The 20,570-nt window shown below is 50.3% G+C and overlaps 1 protein-coding gene and 1 long non-coding RNA gene across 2 annotated transcripts; one reads left to right on the forward strand and one right to left on the reverse strand.

The window, feature by feature from the left end:
- Positions 1-1,014: 1,014 nt before the first annotated feature.
- Positions 1,015-15,617, forward strand: Mfsd2a (major facilitator superfamily domain containing 2A). Its single transcript, XM_032898833.1, has 14 exons — positions 1,015-1,243; positions 2,918-3,046; positions 5,656-5,780; positions 10,457-10,595; positions 10,727-10,805; positions 11,417-11,574; positions 12,005-12,095; positions 12,221-12,342; positions 12,509-12,592; positions 12,993-13,076; positions 13,164-13,276; positions 13,618-13,761; positions 13,854-14,030; positions 15,163-15,617. The coding sequence occupies exons 1-14, from the start codon at positions 1,151-1,153 to the stop codon at positions 15,224-15,226; spliced, it is 1,602 nt and encodes a 533-aa protein (XP_032754724.1). The 5' UTR covers positions 1,015-1,150; the 3' UTR covers positions 15,227-15,617.
- LOC116897166 lies at positions 1,943-6,791 on the reverse strand. Its single transcript, XR_004387400.1, has 3 exons — positions 6,769-6,791; positions 6,046-6,195; positions 1,943-2,478 (listed from the first exon to the last, which is right to left on the reverse strand). It is a non-coding gene; the product is annotated as an uncharacterized LOC116897166 (long non-coding RNA).
- Positions 15,618-20,570: the final 4,953 nt, after the last annotated feature.

Consider the following 20,570-nt stretch of genomic DNA (forward strand, 5'->3'; position numbering starts at 1 on the left):
GGCAATATTCCGCCCTGTTTAGATGAAGGTCCTCCCTTCTTTCAAGGACCACATTCCTCTATTCTCTTTCTCAGAGCTTTTCTTTATTTTTTCTCTCTCTCTCTTTCTTTTCTTTTCTTTTTTTTTTTCTTTCTTTCTCTCTCTCTCTCTCTCTCTCTCTCTCTCTCTTTCTCTTTCTCTCTCTCTCTCTCTCTTTCTTTCTTTCTTTCTTTGACACAGAGGGCTGTTGGAGTCTTGTATCTCCCAGGGCTTCACACACACAGAGTTCAGCCTTCTGTAATTTATGCTTAAGGGCAGAGTAGGAGAGTCATGAGTAAAGACTTAGGAACTGGACAAAACCTTCCTAGCCTGTCTGTGTCCTAACAGCTGCTCTTCTTGTGTCCCCCTTTCCTGGGCTGTAAAATGGGGTTAATAATAGTACCACCCTCAGATGGAGTTCATAAGCACCCAGTGAGATCATGTTAAGCCTGTTAGAAAGCTACCCATAAAAGGCTGCTCTTTATAACTTGAGAGCTCCCCTGCCTGAAAGGGCAGCCACTGGACTTACTAATTTTTCTGTTCCATTGAAAAAAGGCTCCCTAAATATCAAAGGGACGGAGACGGAATTGTCGATCTTGAGACACGAGGAGCATTGATAGTGAAGGTTATAGCCTATGGTCTCAGGTTTGGGGGAGGGGAGAAGCCACCTGACTCCGGATTTTCAAAGGGGCTGATGGGGGTTCAGAAGTCCTGGCCACAGGCTCTACTCAGGGAGAACTCACTCTGGGGGATCTCGGGCAGGTCACTTTCAGGCTGGGCTTCAGTTTCCTCGGACGAGTCAGGTGGGTTTCTCAGCCTTGCTTAGCTGGTTGGAGCACGCGGTGCGAGTCGCCGGCTTTGAGAACGTGGCTGAGCAGCGACGCTCTCCGCCAGACAAGAGGGGCAGGCGCGTGCAGGGATTGGCTGGAGGCGCAGGACCGAACCTTTAAGAGGCGCGGAGGGGGCGTGCAAAGGAGTTTTCCTCGCCTGCGTTCCTGCTTTGCTAAGAGCTAGCGAACAGAGAGAGTTGTAGCTGCGGCTGCGCCTAGGACCGGAGCCTCAGGAGAGTGCCGGCCGGCAGAACACTAGAGCATCCCGGCGTCCGGGTCCCAGGCGGCGTGGCCCGCGGGTCATGGCCAAAGGAGAGGGCGCCGAGAGCGGTTCCGCGGCGGGGCTGCTCCCCACCGGCATCCTCCAAGCTAGCGAACGACCAGCCCAGGTGAAGGTGAGGTCCCGAGAGGAGGGCAAGGGGTGGCGGGCGGGGGATATGGGCATAGGGGCGTCGGAGGTTAGATCTGGCCTTGGGACACTTGAAAGTAACAGGATACAGTGAAGCTTGGAAAAAGGAGAGTCCAGGGAGTGCGCCGGGACCGGGGAGTGATGGAGAAAGTCTGAAGCCCCTTTGCATACCCCTACAATGGGTTTGCGCCAAGCGCGGCGCCGGCAACTCCACAGGCGTGGGGCTCTCCCCAGCGCTCTAGGTTCTACCGTGCTGAGCCACGCTAGTTTCCCTCCCTAGATCTGAAGAGACCCCAGAAATCTGAGGGTTCTCTTGGTTCTCCATCTCTCACCACCCCCACCCTCATGCTTTAACTCTGAGGAGGGCCACTCAAGTTCATTCATAAGAACAAGGGCTCTGCTCTTAAAGGAGCCGCATACCGAAAGCGTTTGTGTGGCTGAGTGTTCACATGCACAGAGCTCCGCGTGTCTCAACATTCTTTCTCTCTCTCTCTCTCTCTCTCTCTCTCTCTCTCTCTCTCTCTCTCTCTCTCTCTCTCTCTCTCTCTCTCTCTCTCTCTCTCTCTCTCTCTCTCTCTCTCTCTCTCTCTCTCTCTCTCTCTCTAGGACCCGTTCTAGCTCTTTGAATCTATTTCACCACACCATTAAACCATTCCGCCCCAGGAAAGGGATCTCTGACAATGTATTTAATTGGGAGGTGCTTAACTTTTCCTTTTAATTTTATTAACTGTTCTTGGAAGAAGCAAGTAGGCAATTATGCTGTTACCATGTATGAGTAATCTCTACTTTCCCTGGGCAACCTCAGCCTCCCCGAGTGCTCCACCCGGAGAAGGCTGAGCCCTGCACCTGGAACCCTTTTTGCCCCTCTCCAAGGTCCCCTAGGAGCTGGAAAGGGTGCGTGTTAGGCAGATGGATGGTAGGACTGCTCAAGGGTTTGCCTGGAGCTGAGGACTCCCCACAGGGGCCGGGGAACTTTGAGACAGATTGAAAGAACAGCTGTGGATGCGGCGGGCTGGGCTGGTTCCCCCGCCGCTCTGGTGCTCTCTCATCCAGTAGGCAGGTGGATCCTCGCTGCTGCGGGGCGTCAGGGAGGGAGCTTGGGCTGGGCTCCGGCAACTTGGCAGCCAGAGGATTTTCAGGTTGTGACAGCTAGTGCCAGGTAGGGACAGGTCCAGTGCTACAACATGCTCTTTGTGGGTAACTTGGAAAGGAGCTGAGGGCCTAGGAGAAGATATTTATTATTTATTTATTTATTTATTTAATTGTTTGTTTGTTTATTTACTTGAGACAGGGTTTCTCTTTGTATCCCTGGCTGTTCTGGAACTGGCTCTGTAGACCAGGCTGGCTTCAAAGTTAGTGATTCTGCCTGGCCCTGCCTCCCAAGTGCTGGTGCCACTACATCTGGCCTCGGAGATCTTTAAAGATGGAAGGTGATAGGTTTCCTCAGTCAGGGGGTGGAGGGATGAGTCTGGGTTTAAGGGCAACTTCCTTTAGGGTAGGGGAAGTGAGATTTCCCTAGGTGGGAGCTGGACAAGGTAGAACTGTTCCTCTTGGCCAAGTTGGCTGGAGAAATAAAGGTCTGTTGCCTCTGGCACCTTTTTAGGTTGGAGGCCAGAATCCTGGGCCTATTTTTCATTTTCTTTCTTTCTCGTTCCAAAAGGAACCAAAAAAGAAGCAGCAACTGTCCATTTGCAATAAGCTTTGCTATGCGGTTGGAGGGGCCCCATACCAGTTGACCGGCTGCGCGCTGGGATTCTTCCTGCAGATCTACCTATTGGATGTGGCTAAGGTGAGTAACCGGCGATCTACCGGCTTCTCCGTTAGCCAGAGGTGAGGACTGATAGGCTCTTGGTAGGGCCACTCAGTTTCCCCCAGTGGTAAAACAGGACCAGAACACATTCCTTGGCTACCACTCAGGGTCACAGTGGATGGGAAATAAGGCCTTAGGAAGTGTGCGGGAGGGGAGTCTACCTGCCCCAGGAACCAGAGCTGGCAGCTCTTCCTTGCCCAGCAGGGGCCGTAGAGGGAGCTTGGCGGAATAGGCAGTGGCTGTGGGACCCGCTAGTGACGCTGTTCTTAGAAGAGACTGGCACACCATGTCCCTGGCTGGAAGACAGTCAGCTGGCTTGGCTCAGGGTTTAGTGGGTGTTGCCGTTGCTAGGCTGATGGGAGCACTGTATCTCACCTTCACGTGAGGAGCGGCATCTCGCTGATGGGTAGGGGAAACCTGAAGGTGCAGGCAGATGTTAAAGTGTCTAGGGACTCGGGGGTCTCTGATGGAGAGGGGTAGTTGGGGTGAAGCAGAGCTCCTGTAAGTACTTTGAGAAGCCTTGGCCAGCAGCCTGGCATCCAAAGAATTCGCCCTGTCTGGATGAGAGAGTGGGAGACCGAGTAACCATGGCTCCGCCGTGCCCTCACTGGCTCTTTTCCGTGTAGCATCTCTGGGCAAGTGAGGGAGGCATATTAGTTTCCATTTGCAGGTGTGGAACACTGAGCCCCAGAAAGGACAGAAGACTCATTCAGTAGCTAGGTTTCAAACAGTTCCCATGGCTGGGTCCCAAGCGGGTTATGAATAAGAGGAACCTGCAGTGGAGTATAAAATGGGGTTACAATAAGTGGGGAGAGGACAGGGTGCAGGGTACAGTGTGGGAAGGCTGCCAGCCTTCCAGAGCAGGGTTGTGACAACTGGACACGGCCACATGCCTGTTATCCCGGCACTTAAGAGGCCAAGACCAGGGTTGGGGATTTAGCTCAGTGGTAGAGCGCTTGCCTAGGAAGTGCAAGGCCCTGGGTTCGGTCCCCAGCTCCAAAAAAAAGAACCAAAAAAAAAAAAAAAAAAAAAAAAGGGTCAAGACCAGAGGATTGAGATTCAAAACCAGACTGAGACTCTGTCTCAAAAACAAAGTTGAAAGAAAAAAAAAATCAAGGCTTTATGGATGATGTTGAAGCTAGATCCTAACGTGTTTGGAAAGTACGAGATGGATTGAGTAAATAGTGACAGGAACACTTTCTAAAAATCATCTAGAGGGCAGGCATAAAGCCACACATCTGTAATCATCTAGAGGGCAGGCATAAAGCCACACATCTGTAATCATCCTAGAGGGCAGGCATAAAGCCACACATCTGTAATCCCAGCACTTGCAAGTTAGACCAGCTAGGCCTACTTACCAAGTTCTAGACCAGTCAAGACTACAAATGAGTCTCCCTACACACACACACACACACACACACACACACACACACACACACACACACACAGTGTCAAGGTGGAGGGAGTCACTGGAGAGATTGCTTCATGGTTAAGAGCTCACTGCTTTCTTAGAGGGCCTGAGTCGTGAGTAACCAAGCCAGGCCACTCACAACCACAACTGCCTGTAACTCCAGCTCTAGGGAAGCCAATGCTTCTAGTTTCCAAGGCTCCTGTACTGGCTGGAACAAACCCCAACACACTATCACATGATTTAAAATAGTAAAATGAACTCTAAGGAAAAGAAAGATGGGAGAGAACATCTCACGTTCCCTTTTCCATACGCACGGTAAAGCTTGGCCTCATAAAAACACGACAACCCATAACTCTCATGCAGATGGGGAAACTGAGGCTTACTGTGATGGCCCAGGGAACAAATACTAGCTCTGTTGTTATCAGGTGGCCAGGGGCTCAGAACTGTCAGAGAGAAGGAGTGAATTGATTCTATGGCCAGTGTTTGGTGAGCTGTTTCTAAGTGCAGCAGAGGAAAGGAAAGATCTAGAAAAGCTTCCAACACAGTCCTACTCCAGGTATCAGAGAAATGCTGTGGTGTGGCCACCATCCTCTTCCTCTTCCTCCTCCTCCTCCTCCTCACCACATTGGTTTTTGTTTTTGTTTTTTTTTTTTTGAGACTGGGTTTCTCTATGTAGTCTCCACTGTCCTGGAACTCACTACGTAGACCAGGCTGGCCTTGAACTCACGGAGATCTTGCTTCTACCACAGAGATCTTGCAAGCGCCACCACATCCAGCTACTCCTGTCATAATTGTTTATCACAGTATGGGAGAACTTACCCAAGAGCTCATTCATTCTAGCGAACATGCTACTTCTGAGCTAAAGCCCCGCAGCCGCTATTGTAATTATTAAGAAAGGAGTGAAACCAAGTGGTGGCGCACACCTTGAATCCCAGCACTCCACAGGCAGAGGCAGGCGGGTCTCTGAGTTCGAGACCAGCCTGGTCTACAGAGCGACTTCTAGGACAGCCGGGGTTCCACAGAGAAACCCTGACTCGAAAAAAAGAACTGTGTGAAAATGTTTAAGATCCAGGCGGGAGCAGTGCAAGGTCTCGGTGGCCTGGCTGTGGCCGTGAGGGATGGATGTCCCGCTAAGGCCAATGAATGAAGGCCTTCTTCTGCTTCTTCCCCATGGCAGGTGGAGCCACTCCCTGCTTCCATTATCCTTTTCGTGGGCCGAGCGTGGGATGCCTTCACTGATCCTCTGGTGGGCTTCTGCATCAGCAAGTCCTCCTGGACCCGCCTGGGCCGCCTCATGCCCTGGTAAGTGGAGACCCTCCTTCGAGGTGCAGAAAGCCAGGCTTCTTGGGTTTCTTCCCTGCAGTCCTCCATCTCTCGTCACAGGTTGGGATTGACAAGAAGGCATGACACAACAGCTCAAAGGTGTTGAAACCTCAACCCGAAGCTTCGGCTGCCCCAGGCATAGGCATTGGGACACCTAGACAATTCATTTTGGGGTTGGCCAAAGTGCTAAGTTAGTTCCCTCCCCCAGCTTAGTCCTCACGCTGCCCGAGGCCCGCTCACTCACCTTGGTGAGACTGGAATCCTCACTTCTGCCATTCTTTGCAAGCAGAGGTAGGTAGATCTTCAGAAGCAATAGAGAGGCTACCTGGGTTTGAATGGCAGCTTCACCACTTAAGCTGTGCAGTCTCGAGTGGGTTACTGAACATCTCTGAACCTTAGGTAAAATGGAGGTATGGTGAGGACGTTAATATGTAAAGCGTTCAGAAGACCCCCTGGCGGGTATTGATACACAAGTTGACATTCCTTTAGGGTAGTTAATGGAAGGACATGGGAAGGGGCGATACTAAGGATGGAATTGCCGACCCATCCCAAAGCATTGAGTGAGGGACTATTTTTTCCCTTGGCCTTATTCCGCTTCGGCCTGTGGGGCAAGGTTGGGGGAAGGCAGTTGCCATAGATCAGACAGTGATGGAGACATACAAGACAGGCCAAGCCGGGGCTCTGGTTCCCTCCAGGACATCCTGCTTCAGGAGGTGGGGGGGTGTACCCCTTTCATCTCCAGCCCATCCAAGCTTAAGTGGGCGCCTTCCTGCCCCAGGGGCGCCCATACCTGGTCTCCGGCCTTCAAAGCCCTTTCAGCAGCCTCTGCACCTCCACAGTTTCCTTTCCCACGAGGCCCCCCACCCACCCCAATCCTGCCAGCCCCTGGCAAAGACCCAGCTTGGAGCCTTTGATCCAGGCTTCATGGCCAAGGGGGTGAAGGGGAGGGTAGGAGAGCCTCCTTTACCTGGGCAAGCTGCTTAGGGAGTCCTGAGAGCCAGCCTGTGCGACTTGGCCCTGTGCCGGCTTCTTGGCAGCTGGTGGAGGGCGGGGCCCTGCTCCCACATCGCCTCATGAGACCCAGCCAATAGGAGGCCGCTGCCTGAAGCGCAGCGGCACAGGGTTACTCCCAGTCACACTGGGTTCCTGTTCACTGTTCAGCTGCCTGTCTCTGAGGATGGAGTGTTTGAGGAAGGCTGAGGAGGAGCCCTGTTCTCTAAGGAGACAACGTGGAGGGGTGGAAGGAGGAGGAGGGCAAGCAAGGCCTCCTTGTGGGAGAGAGATCTGAGGACTTTCGATAGGTCAGTGTGACAGCTCTTCCAGGAAAGTTGCTAGGTCCTCTTGGGTTGCTTTCTGGGTGGCAAGTGCTTGGGTATGTGTCAGAATAGGCATCGGATGACTCATAGGCCGAGGGGCCATTGTGTTCATGGCATCCCAGGTTGCACCTCTAGGCATGTAGACAAAAAAGAGGTTGGGTTTGTCAGGGTTGGCTAGTGTTAGCCCTACCCACCTCTCCTTCCAGGCATTGGGGCGTTAGGGTAGTTCCTCCTTCAAACCACAAAGATGGTGACATTCTTTCTCCCAGGAATTCCTAAGGCTACCTGTGAGATCCTGTCAGCAGGGTCACACAGAGAGGTTGAGATGCAGGGGCACCTAAGGTTGGTTGATTACCAGGCATTATCCACTTGTGGCCCTGGCCTGTAGTAGTTCCCGAAGGAAGGCCACTTCTCCCGTTGAGCCCTCCTGCTGTGATCAGCAAACACTTAATGTCCTGAGTACTGTCCAACATTTTTCTGTCAACTCATTTAAGACTCAAGCCTACTTCAACCCACAGAGTGGGAAGTCCTTACACTGGCTGTGAGGTGTCCCAATTTCTGCACGTGTTATCTCCTAATTCCATCTCTCTTGCTCACTATCCTCCAACCCATGGGGCCGGCTGTTCATCCTCCTGCCTGAGGACCTTTACACTGACTGTTCCCCTGACTGAGGCCACACTTGCCTCAGAGATCTGCAGTGCTGACTCCCTGACCCTATCCACGTCACTTACTGTCTCTCAGCCAGCTGTGAACTGTACCCTCAGTCTCGTGTCTACTTATTCCCTTCTTTTCTCCATAGCACGTGTCTCCTGTTAACATGTTATCATGACTGTTTCCATGACAATGACAAAACATCTATAGCATGGCATTTGCCTTATTTATGCATTTATTTGTGGTAGAACTGAAACTCGGGGCCTTGCACATGCCAAGCAAGTGTTCTATAGCCCTGATGTTTGTTTGGTTTTGTTCTTTGAAGACAAGGTTTCATGCAGCCCGGGATAACCTCCACCTCCTGACTCTCTATTTCTTAAGTGCCCAGAATGGAGTCATGCGCCAACACCTCCCGGGAAACCCTCGTTTGTTTTGTTATTTGGACAGGGTCTCACTATGCCCTGGCTGCACTGCAGTTTCTTATGTAGAGTGGTATGGTCTTAAACTCACAGAAATTAACCCATGTCTGCCTCTTGAGTAGAGGCAGGGAGATCCCTGAGTTTGAGGCCAGCGTGGGTTATGTGGAAAGACTCTGTCTCAAAAACAAGCATGCAAACAAATAAAAACAAAAAACAAACCAAAAGAGAATATAGTGTGTGAATGCTTTGCTTGTGTGTATTGGGTGCCTGGGGATATTAGAAGAGGGTGTTAGACCTTTTGAAATTGGAGTTATGAATGGTTGTGAAGGACCGACTAGGGCAAGTTCCTGGACCGAAATCTTGAGCAAGGAGCATGAGGTCAGACTCTGAGTCTCATGCATATCTTTCCTGGAGCAAGAATCCCAGGGAAGGGGGTGGTCCCAGCACCTATCTCAATACTATGTCGGTACCGAGAATTGAACCTAGATCTTATGCCAGAACAAGCGCTCCTAACTGCTGAACCACCCACCCACCAGCCCCCTGTGCCCTTCATGTAGAAAACAAACAACAAACAACAAAATCGTATCTCACCATGTAGCCCAGATTGACTTTGAACTCAGGTCTTTTTGCTTAAGTCTCTCGGATGTGGGGTTACAGGGCACGTCACCATGCCTACCTCTTTGTAAACTTTTAAGGTGTCCAACAAAGTAGCATTAAGCGTAGCCACATCTTTGTGTGACCTTCTACCCCAAAACTTTTTGTTGTTGCTGTCCTTTTGAGACAGGGTCTCTCTGTATAGCTCTGGCTGTCCTGGAACTCCCTCCATAGACCAGCCTGAACTTGAATTCAGAGATCTGCCTGGGGCTTGCTGAATGCTGGGATTAAAAGCTTGTGCCTTCACCACCTAGCTCATCTCCATAGTATTTTCTTTTCCAACCTAAACTTTGAGTTCATTGTAAGATAGCCCCTACTCCTTCCTCCCCCTGTCAACCACTATTTTTTGGGTGAGGGTGGGGTTCTGGGAGGATATATCGGGGTGCATATGTGTAGGTTAGGGGACGACTTGCGGGAATTGATTCTGTCTTATGGGTCTATGAATTTGAACTCATGTCGTTGGCCTAGCAGTTGACAAATCTTGCAGGGTCATGTCTAAAACTGGAGATTTGGCTACGCCTCTATAAAGTAACTGTGCAATATTTGTCTCTCAGGAACAGTCATGTTCCACGTGGCCACATGGCCACGTGGCCATTCTGTGTTGTAGCATGTGTCAAGATTTTTGTTTTTAGGGTTGAATAACACGTAACTTTTGTTGTTTATCAGCTAGAATGTGAGTTTTACAAGAACAATGGTGTCTTCTTCACTGATGCATCTGCAACAGTCAGAATAGTTCCTAGCACATAAGCACATCTCATAAATATTTAGGTAAATGTCGAATGTGGGCAGTGTACCATTTTTTATTTTCATTTTACACGTGAGGAAATGAGTCTCAGAGAAGTTAAATAACTCACCCAAGACTAAGTTTTTATAGTTAGTGACAGACTCAGAAAGTGTAACGCAAAGTTTCCTTCTTCTTTGAATATTTATTTTGTGTGTGTATGTGCACACACGCATACATGTGGAGGCCGGAGGACAGCTTGTGGGAGTTGGTTCCCTCCTTCCTACATGCGTGTTTCAGGGATAAATCTCAGCTTGTCAGGCCGGGTAGCAAGCAGTTTACCCACTGGCCATCTTGCTAGCCTGAGGCCTTCCTTTTAACCTTTGCACTTTGCTTCCTATGCTAACGCTGGGAAGTTGATCTACCTTGAGGAGTCATTATTTCTCATGGTAGTTTGACCAGACATTTGTCCTCTACCCTCCACGTCTGTGACTGAGTCCCATCCTCTTCCGTGGCCCCTTTCTCCTTTACCTGAAGTTGGCCCTCCCACCCACTGCAGCTTCCGTGTGTGTGTGTGTGTGTGTGTGTGTGTGTGTGTGTGTGTGTGTGTAAGTGACGCATGGAGGGTTGAAGAAAGGTGCTGGGACCACCTCCTTCCCTGGGATTCTTGCTCCAGGAAAGATGAGACTCAGAGTCTGACCTCATGCTCCTTGCTCAAGATTTTGGTCCAGGAACTTGCCTTAGTTGGTTCTTCAGGCATGGCCATCAACCTCTTTCTCCAAGGCTCTGGGTTGGGAGGACTCAGACTCCCTCCTCTGTTGATGGGCACTTGTAGAACAGACCTGGGCTCTTAGAATTCTCTATCGTCCACTCAGACCCCTCTCCCTCCCTCAGGATCATCTTCTCCACTCCTCTGGCCATCATTGCTTACTTTCTCATCTGGTTTGTGCCTGACTTCCCATCAGGGACGGAAAGTTCACATGGGTTCCTTTGGTACCTGCTTTTCTATTGCCTCTTTGAGACACTGGTCACGGTGAGTGTGGGCCCCTCCCCTTGGTACCTTGGTGAGGGGCAGGGGCAAGGGTAGGCCCAAGGTGGTGGGGTGGTGCGTGTGTTTGCATGTCTTATCCATCTAACCAGCTGAGAGCTTCTCTTCCACCTCAGTGCTTCCACGTTCCCTACTCAGCGCTCACCATGTTCATCAGTACCGAGCAGAGTGAGCGTGACTCCGCCACTGCCTATAGTAAGTCCCTCCCCCAGCATCCTGGCTCCTGCCTGCTCTTGCTCCTCCCCCACCCCCGTCCCCACTAGACTTTGTGGGTCTAGTTCTTTGCTCTACTCCTGAGTATGTGTGTGTGTGTGTGTGTGTGTGTGTGTGTGTGTGTGTGTGTCTGGGATGAACCCCTCTTCCTCTGTCCCCTTTCTCTGTGACTCTGGGGTTTCAACCCAGAGCCTTGTGCCTGCCAAGTCACTTAACCATTGAGTTATATCCCTAGTCCATGAAAGCATGTTAAAAAGAACTCACTTCCTTTTTTTTTTTTTCTTTTTTTTTTTTTTTTTTTTTTGGAGCTGGGGACCAACCCAGGGCCTTAAGCATTAGGCAAACGCTCTACCACTGAGCTAAATCCCCAACCCCAGAACTCACTTCCTTTATCACTCAAGTGAGACCCAGAGAGGTACCGGGACTAACCTGAAGGTCACCCAGAGAAAGGCCATGAGAGTAGGCTGAAATGTCATCTGCCCTGCCCCCTAGTCTAACTTACCTGGAGCTAAGAGTGGCTTCCAGCCGTCCGACCTTCCTCCCTGGGCCTATGGGCAATGAGGCCCTTCTGAAAAGACCTCTTCCCTGCCTAGGGATGACTGTGGAGGTGCTGGGCACAGTGATAGGCACAGCAATCCAAGGACAAATTGTGGGCCAAGCCAAGGCACCTTGTCTCCAGGACCAGAATGGCTCTGCAGTGGCCTCAGAAGTTGTCAATCGTACCCAGAGCACTGCCTCCCTCAAAGAAACGGTGAGACCCCTGGTAGGGCAGGGATTTGGGAAGACAACAAATGGGGTGCTTTGCATTTATTCTTCAAGCAGTAATAGCAGCTGGTGTTTATCAGCTAGTGGGCATTTGGTAAATGTAAATATTAGGCCATACATATACCCACTTTACAGATAAGGAAAGTGAAGCCTGGGAGGCCAAGTCACTTGCCCAGGGTCCCAGTGAGACGCGGGAAGACTTGGGCTGTGGGTTCACACCCTACATAGTCTGGCTGTGTAACATTTTGTATACTTGGACTTGGCCCAGCCTTGGGAAGCAGCAGCAGGTCCAGGATGACCCTCCTGGTTCACAGATGGAGACAATGAGGCCCCCACAGGAGAAAAGGCCTGGCCTGAGATCGTGGAGTGGGGCTGCTGGGATGAGATCAGACTGACCCTGTCTCTGTATGTCATAGCAAAATGCATACCTGCTGGCAGCAGGGATCATCGCCTCCATCTACGTCCTCTGTGCGGTCATTCTGATTCTAGGCGTGCGGGAGCAGAGAGGTGAGAAGAAGCATGCCGGGAAGGGTTCAGCCCACACCTCTGGGGAGCAGTAGTCCCCTTCTGCCTGCTCACCAGGCTTTGGCAGGGACATCAGCCGCGTCCTCATTATCCTTTCTGATCCCTAGAACCCTACGAGGCCCAGCAGGCCGAGTCAATGCCCTTCTTTCAGGGCCTCCGGCTGGTTATGAGTCATGGCCCCTACGTCAAGCTCATTGCCGGCTTCCTTTTTACCTCCCTGGCTTTCATGGTGAGTGGGGGCCTGAGATGCTCATCCCAAGAGTACATCTATGGGGTGGGGGTTAAGAAGATTGGGGCTGGGGTGAAGCTAAGGGGCAGGCAGGCTGGAGGGGCCAATAGAGGCCTCTGGAATCCCCAAGTCACCTTTTTTTTTTTTTTTCATTTCCATGCCCCAGCTGGTAGAGGGTAATTTTGCCTTGTTCTGCACCTACACCTTGGGCTTCCGGAACGAGTTCCAGAACCTCCTCCTGGCCATCATGGTGAGTACAGGGCATAAGGTTAGCTCATGATGTCTATGTCTAGACGGTTCCTTGAGCCCCAGAGGATACCTTCAGGGTGCTTCCTAGTCATGAAGGGATGAGGGAGGTTTCCCTGGATCTCACCCACAGTCGCTTAGGGAGGGCTATGAAAGAAGAGGGTTCGAGGCTGGGTGGTTAGACACGACGGTCCATTAAAAACAAGGGTGTCAACCACTGTGATCAGCTTTGCATTCAGAGTTAATGAAAAGATGGGGGACCGCTCACTCTCTGCTCCCCTGGGAAGCCATCAGACATGCCTGGAGACTTCACGGCCCATGGCTGGCCCGGGAGCATGCTCTGGGGCCTGCAGTGGGAGGAGGTCTCTGCCACAACGCACCCTCCTTCACCTTGTTGCTCACAGCTCTCGGCCACATTCACCATCCCCATCTGGCAATGGTTCCTAACCCGCTTTGGCAAGAAGACGGCTGTATACGTTGGCATCTCTGTAAGTGGGGCTCAAAGGGTAGAGATATCTGGGGGGGTTACAGATGGGAGCCTCCTAGGTGACCCACCTTCTTGCACTCTGTTCCAGTCTGCAGTTCCTTTTCTCATCTTGGTGGCCCTCATGAAGAGTAATCTAATCGTCACTTACGTGGTGGCCATAGCAGCTGGTGTCAGTGTGGCAGCTGCCTTCTTACTACCATGGTAGGTTATGTAGAGGCTCACCAAGTGTATTCCCCAGCCAACACTCTCCAGCTGGGGCGAGCCCCTTGGTGCCTTTGCCTCCCGCCTCTCTATGGGTCTGGGATGAGGTGGGTCTGCTTGATACAGTTATAGAGATTGCGAAGTACGAAACACCTAGCTTGTCCTCTCTTGGCCAAGCAGAATGTCCAAACCGGGACTCATCTTGATAGATGGGGCCTGTAGAGCTATCCCATCCCTTCAAGCTCCCGGAGGACAGTTGCTGCTCATGGGCCTGGATACCATATGGGCTGCTGGTAGCTTGGTGAGGGTGACTCAGGGCTGTCGCCACCCACTCTGCATAGGTCCATGCTGCCTGATGTTATCGATGACTTCCACCTGAAACACCCTCACTCCCCTGGCACGGAGCCCATCTTCTTCTCCTTCTATGTCTTCTTCACCAAGTTTGCCTCTGGAGTCTCACTGGGTGTCTCTACCCTCAGTCTCGAGTGAGTTGCCTGTGAGTCTTGGGCAAGGCTGGGGACAGGGGTAGGGTCCAGGCACTCCATCCTCACCACCCCTTGTCCACTGGGTTCCACAGCTTTGCTAAGTACCAGACGCAGGGGTGCTCCCAGCCAGAAGAGGTCAAGTTTACACTAAAGATGCTGGTGACCATGGCTCCTATCATCCTCATCCTGCTGGGCCTGCTGCTCTTCAAGCTGTACCCCATTGATGAGGAGAAGCGGCGACAGAACAAGAAAGCTCTGCAGGCTTTACGGTGAGAGGCGTGCGTGCATGCGTGCGTGCGGTCAGTCAGTATAAGTTCTCAACCAGTGCTGCTGCTGAACAGACCTAGATAATTCTTAGCTACATGGAACAGGCTGGTTTGTTTTGTTTGTTTGTTTGTTGTTTTATGTTTATTTGTTTGTTTGATTGGTTTTTTGTTTTTCCACACAGAGTTTCTCTGTGTAGCCCTGGCTGCCCTGGAATTCAGTCTGTACACCAGACTAGCCTCAAACTTATAGAAATCTGCCTGCCTCTGCCTCCCAAGTGCTGGGATTAAGGTTATGTGTCACCACTGCCCTGCCCAAGAAACACTTTCTAAGTACCCAGCACTGGGGTAGGAAAAAGCAAGCAAGCAAACGCAAAATGGCTGGGCATAATGGCGCACACATAATGGCATAATCTCGTGCTCAAGGAGGCAGAGGCAGGTGGGTCTTTATGAGTTCGAGACCAGCCTGGACTACACTAGGGCAGTCGGGGTTATGTAGAAAGACCCCGTCTCTAAAGAGAAAACCAAACTCACTATCCTGAAGGAGCTCGTGTTTACAAGTATACCTCCAGGACCCCCTAGTATTCCACAGTCTATCCCACGGCAGCTGAGCTGTTCTGTTGTTCTATTTTTAGAGGCAGGGTCTCATTTAGCTCAGGCTGGAATCAAGCTAGCTGTTTCATCACCAACACAATTGACCTGGGTTTGCCTCCTAAGTGCGGGATGACAGCCACCCCCATGGCAAGATTCTTAGCATTCCTATCCTACACACGTTTAGCGGGGAACCATGGATAAGGTTTAGAATTCTGCCCTGTGTTCTAGCTACAACCTGTATTCTGATGCCTTCCTGGCATACAGGCCCTCTGCCGTGGCCGGGGATGATAGGGCAGGGTGGAATGATTCACACCGCTATGTCAGCCAGCTAGAGCCAGTGGCTGTCTGACGTTTTGTGGCGTCCTTCGTCCAGCGGGAACAGCAACCAGCAGTTTCTAGGCAGACGGTGGGTGTGAGTAAACTGTCCTGTGGTTTACACAAGACCGACAGCTGGCTTGGACTCCAGGGCTAAGATTCCTCAGGCAGGTGGCAGCGGAGGGGGGTGAAGATGCTTCTTCTAACCCGTCTTCTCTTGCTCTTGCAGTGATGAAGCCAGCAGCTCAGGCTGTTCGGATACAGACTCCACAGAGCTGGCCAGCATTCTCTAGGACTTGCCAGGTTGCCTGAAGCCACCGCACAAAGGACCTGGGGCACCAGGTAGCATTAGGGCACGGGATCTTTTTGCCCTTGCACTGAGCAGCTGTTCTTCCTATGTCAAGACAGGGACCAAGGACTGGAGGGTGAGCAGCCCAGGACATCTGTGCTCACTGCTGGGCTGGCCGCTCTGTAAACTCCTCACTGCCCGCCCATGGGCCAAGCCCTAGGGCTGCTACTGTGAATATGCCAAGGACTGACTGGGCCTAGCTCGGAACACTAATGTAGAAACGTTTTATACAGAGACTAATTAATAACTTAATGACTATGTATATAGGGATGTGTGTATGTATATGTCTGTGAGGTATTAATGTTATTAATTTTCATAAAAACTGGAAACAAAAAGTTGCCTGATTCTATTTGTGTTCTCAGCCATCCATGGAGCCATTTGTGATAAGACCCAGATAGTCAGTGGGCACACAAAGCCACAGGTGCCAGTGAGGGGGACAGTGTGTCTGATAAAAGCCTTGGCTAACATTCACTCTATACCAGGAGGCAGAGGCAGGCAGGTTTCTGAGTTCAAGGCCTCGTCTATACAGAGTGAGCTCCAGGATAGTCAGCCATGGCTACACAGAGAAGCCCTGTCTCTAAAAACTATAAAAGAAAAAAACAAGGAAAGAGAAAGAAAACCCAAGCTAAAGAGGAAGTGGCTATAGTCGCATAGCAAAGACTGATGTAAATGAAACTCTATGTTAGCAGTTTAACCACCGCTCTCCATGGCCCTGTGAGTGAGAAAGGCTAAGAAAACAGCGGGCCATGGTGGTTCTGCCAGTCACTGCATGTATACCCGAGTCTGTGGGGCTAGGCGTGCTGGTTGGGGGTCTGTAGTGTCACTGGAGTCCTGTCATTGTCTTTCCACAACTGTTGTCAATAATGCCGAAGGATGACACTGTATCTAGGGTGGGGGTCGGGGAGTTGCAAGTCCCAGCTCTGGTGGGAGAAGGCCCAGTTAAAGTCTTGTCCCATTCAAGTTACTCTTGCTTACACCGTCTTATACGCTCCTGAGAGCTTAATAGTTGGCTCTTAGAAGTTCGGAAGGCTCACCCTACTCTACCACTGCATTGCACACACCCAAGTCAGGCTCCAAAACCACAGGGAAGTAAAGCAGGAAGGACCAGGAGTGACCAGTCCAACTACCTGGGTTTGTGCACAGAAAAACAAGAACCTGGGAGAAGGGCTGGGACGATTCGGGATGACTTTGCCCTTGAGTTTGGGCCCCCTTGTCACGGATAAACTCCTTCTGGTAATTTCCATGGAATGTTTCTAACAGGCACGGTTCTATGGGTTCAAAAATACTACCTCATTTCATCAGGAGCTCCCTACAAGGAAGGTACTGTTATTATTCTGCTTTCCAGATAAGGAAACCAAGGCATGGGGAAGTTAAGAGACAAGACAAAGGTCATTAATAAGTGGATGGGTTGATGTAAGTCCAAACCATTTGGCCCAGCCCCTCTAATCACTACCTTAATCATGAATAGTTAGTTCCTACCAGACCAGTCCCATGGCCTTTATAACCGCCATCTTCAGTCAGAGGTTGCCTGGCCAGACAGGAGCCGCAGCCCAAGCTGGCTCCTGTATCTGGAGGACACAGGAACTTCCCCGCCTCTGGGATTTGTTTACAAAGGTCCACCCCTGTGTTCCCTTCCTTCAGTTCCACGTGGTGGCCACCAAGGCTTTTCTTTACTTTCCATTTTGTTTTCCGCCGTTGGCATCTGTGGGGCTCAAACCCGGACTCCGTTCAAGCTAAGCAAATGCTTAGCCCCTAGTCTAAGGCTCGTCTTTAAAATAATAACAGTAACAGTTACTGTTGTTACTGGTATTTTTGGTATTTTTGTTTTCTTTTCTTTTTTTCAGAGCTGAGGACCGAACCCAGGGCCTTGCGCTTGCTAGGCAAGCGCTCTATCACTGAGCTAAATCCCCAACCCCTATTTTTGGTATTGTTATTATGGCTGTGCATGTAGTTGACTGGTAAAGCACTTGCTTATCACACATGAGGCGCTGTGTTTAATCCCCAGCACTGCAGAAACGAACCCCACAAAGTTAGACTTGAAAGTCTGCTCCTTTTCCAGGGTTACAATTGTTCCTTGGATCTCTTCGCACCTGGGTCTTTACGCAGACACTCTCAGGGGCTTCCGTGGCTGTAGCCTTCCAGGCTTGGGATCCAGGCGCAGTCCTTTCTTTAGCCCACCTCTTGATCTCTTGCTTCAGCTCTACCTACAAGTGCTCCCCGAGAAGGTCTTTGTTTGGGCGAGTGTCTAGGAGGTAGTTCTGGCCCCATGCCTCCTTAAACCAGTTCCAGAGCCTCGCCTCTCTCATCCTGGCCTCTTACACATAGCCTGTGGCTAAGCGTTCCCCTTTCCCTCCCTCACTTCCTTATCCATTGGAAGAAGTGCTACTTCCACCCCTCCAGATGCAGACGTGCCAATACTGCAGCTACCTGTCTTTGCTAGGTCCTATCCCTGGCCCTCAACTAAGAACATTTCTCCCCTCAACGCCCACCACAGCAGAGGACCAGGTGTGCTTTTAGCGCCACCTACTGGGAGTAAAGACAAGACCTCCACACTGTTAAAAAAAAAAAAAAGTCCAGATTAGATTATCCCATAGTTACAATGATTCTGTCATATTTCGTGCAACTGCTAGGCTCTAAGGACATTTGTGGACAACACAGAGCTGGGATTTTGGGTGGAGACCCACGGTGAATAGGTAGGATGTAATACAAAGAATCTCACGATGTGCTGGGCAGCGGTGCTGCCTGCCTTCAATCCCAGCACTTTGGAAGCAGAAGCAGGCAGATTCTGAGTTCAAAGCCAGCCTTAGATACAGAATGATTTTTCAGGACAGCCAGCGACTACACGGAGAAACCCTGTCTCAAAAAACAAAACGACAAACAAAAATCTCAGAATGTAAGGCCTACGAGATGGCTCAGCGGGTAAAGCCTCTTGCTGCTAAGCCTAAAGACCTGAGTTTGAACCTCAGGACCCACAGGGTGGGTGGAGAGACCTGACTGCCTCCACTTCCTCTCACTTCACATATGGGCCGTGGTACACACATTAACAAACAAATACACTGATTCATTCAGTGTAAAATAAAACAAACTGTGAGGCCTAGAGAGATGGTTCAGCAGTTAAGAGCTCTTACTGCTCTTCCAGAGGATACAAGTTTGCTCCCATCACCCACGGTTTATTTCCCTCTTCTGGACCTTTCAGGTCCCCACACACATGTGACATTCACTCACATAGTCACACACACATCAGGGTTAATAAAAATGCATCTTCAGCTGAGCGTGGTGGTGCACACCTTTAATCCCAGCACTCGGGAGGCAGTGGCAGGTGGATCTGTGAGTTTAAGGCCAGCCTGTTCAACACAGCTAGTTTAAGGTCAGCCTGGTCTACACAGCTAGTTCAAGGCCAGCCAGGGGACCTTGGGTCCGGAAAATATCTTAAAACAAAACTAACGGCAACGAGAGAATTTTAGATGGTGATAAGCACATAGAAAAACGGAATGATGTGTTCGAGGGAGATCAGAATAGAATGTTCTGAAACACTGGTTGACATTTAAGTCAGGAAGGAGAAACAGCCAGATGTTCGTTCACAAGAGCTTGGAGTGAGGTAGTGTGGGGACAAGAAACAGCTAGTGCAGGCCCCGAATTACAAAAAGCTTGGTGTATTTGAAGGACAGAAAACCTAAAGCCTCAGAATGGAAGGAAGGCCTAAACTACAGGGGTGTCAAGGACCCAGAACGCTCAGGACCTTGAGACTTTGAATTTAATTTTGAGAGCAGTCAAAATACCGTTGATAACATTTAAGTCCGGAAAGCAATTTACATTTGAAAATAAAGTCTGCTGGACCCTGACTATTGCATTATGAAAGAGCAACCCTTGCTAGGCAAGATTGCCTTGTATGTGCTTAATTCCAGCACTCTGAGTTCGAGGCCAGACTGATCTATATAGTGAGCTCAAGGCAGCTAGGGGTTATGCAGAGAAACTCTGACAAGCCCCCCCCCGCCAAAAAAAAAAAACAAAAAAGAAAGAAAGAAAGAAACCTTGAGGAGAGAGGACATATGGATGGCTGTGAATATGTGACAAATATCCCGACATCACCAACTGGCCTACGTGTGGGCCGTACAGTCCTGCTCCCATCAAATCAGATGAAGACACGCTAAAAGCTGTTTGTGCCCCAGGACTTCAAGGGAAGATATGCTGTCTACTGGACACAGTGCTGAGTGAGCCCTCCTTTTGCCAGGCCCTGTTCTAAGAGGACGGACTGCAGCTGAATCCGGCCTTTCTTTGTGGACCTTCCCCATGTTTGGAAAAGCTGACATTAAGTTGGGTGGACATGTGTGTCGTGAATGTTACCAGGAAGAGGGAGGAACTACGGAAGCAACACAATGAGATTAGGTAGAAGAAAAGTGAAGAGAAGAGGGGACAACAGTGTGCTGAAGCACGGAGGCCAGCGGAATGAGCCGGAATGAGCTGGAATGAGCCGGGTACAGTTGGAACACCAACATGGAGAAGGAGCTGGAAGCTGAGGCTGAGGCTGACGATGGAGGAGGGGCACATGCTGACTGCCCATCCTCTTCCAGGAAGAGTGCAGGTGAGCCATGTGGCAGATGAAGGGTTTAGGAGGACCACATTGATTGCTCTGAAGGGGAGGTATAAGAGATAGTAAATGTAAGTCTAACATTAAATACTATAAAACTTGTGTTCAGGACCCGTAATCAGAATCTTTTTATTTTCCCCACCTTGGAAGACTTGGATGTTCAATGTTTTAATCCCTTTCACCCCTTAAAGGCTCCTATTGCATTTGGAGAATTTGAGGGCCTGGAGCAGCGACTGCTTTCTCTGTGAAGCACTAATTCCTTTTCCTTCCTCCTTCATTTCTGGTTCTTTTCAGACGAGCCAATCAGATAAAACTGTGAGGTGGATGAAAGCCAATGGGGAAAAGATATGGTCCCCACCTGAGTCAGACTAAAATACTTGTGCTCTTTTGCATTCACCTTGTCCAGGCACTTCAGTAGGACTGGTGGACTCTTTCCTTTCGACCCCCAATGTATTTCCAAGAAAAGACTCAAGAAAGCAGTAGACTAGAAAGTGGGAAAACTAAAAAAAAAAAGAAAAGAAGAAAATTTAATTTTTAAAAATGATGATGATGAGGATGATGTGCATGCGTGCATGTGTGTGATGTGAGAAGGCCTAGTGTGTATGTATGTGCAGGTCAGAGGACAGCATGCATGCATGTGTGTGATGTGAGAAGGCACAGCGTGTATGTGCAGGTCAGAGGACAGCTTTGTGTTGTCTCT

The sequence above is a fragment of the Rattus rattus genome, chromosome 1 (genome assembly GCF_011064425.1).
Source record: "Rattus rattus isolate New Zealand chromosome 1, Rrattus_CSIRO_v1, whole genome shotgun sequence".
In the NCBI taxonomy this organism is placed as follows: domain Eukaryota; kingdom Metazoa; phylum Chordata; class Mammalia; order Rodentia; family Muridae; genus Rattus; species Rattus rattus.

Bases quoted from the DNA above. Each gene is read 5' to 3' on its own strand.
- Mfsd2a (XM_032898833.1), top strand. From the start codon at position 1,151: ATGGCCAAAGGAGAGGGCGCCGAGAGCGGTTCCGCGGCGGGGCTGCTC. The intron at 10,596-10,726 runs GTGAGTGTGGGC...CTTCCACCTCAG, and splicing joins TCTTTGAGACACTGGTCACG to TGCTTCCACGTTCCCTACTC. The intron at 13,277-13,617 runs GTAGGTTATGTA...CACTCTGCATAG, and splicing joins GCTGCCTTCTTACTACCATG to GTCCATGCTGCCTGATGTTA.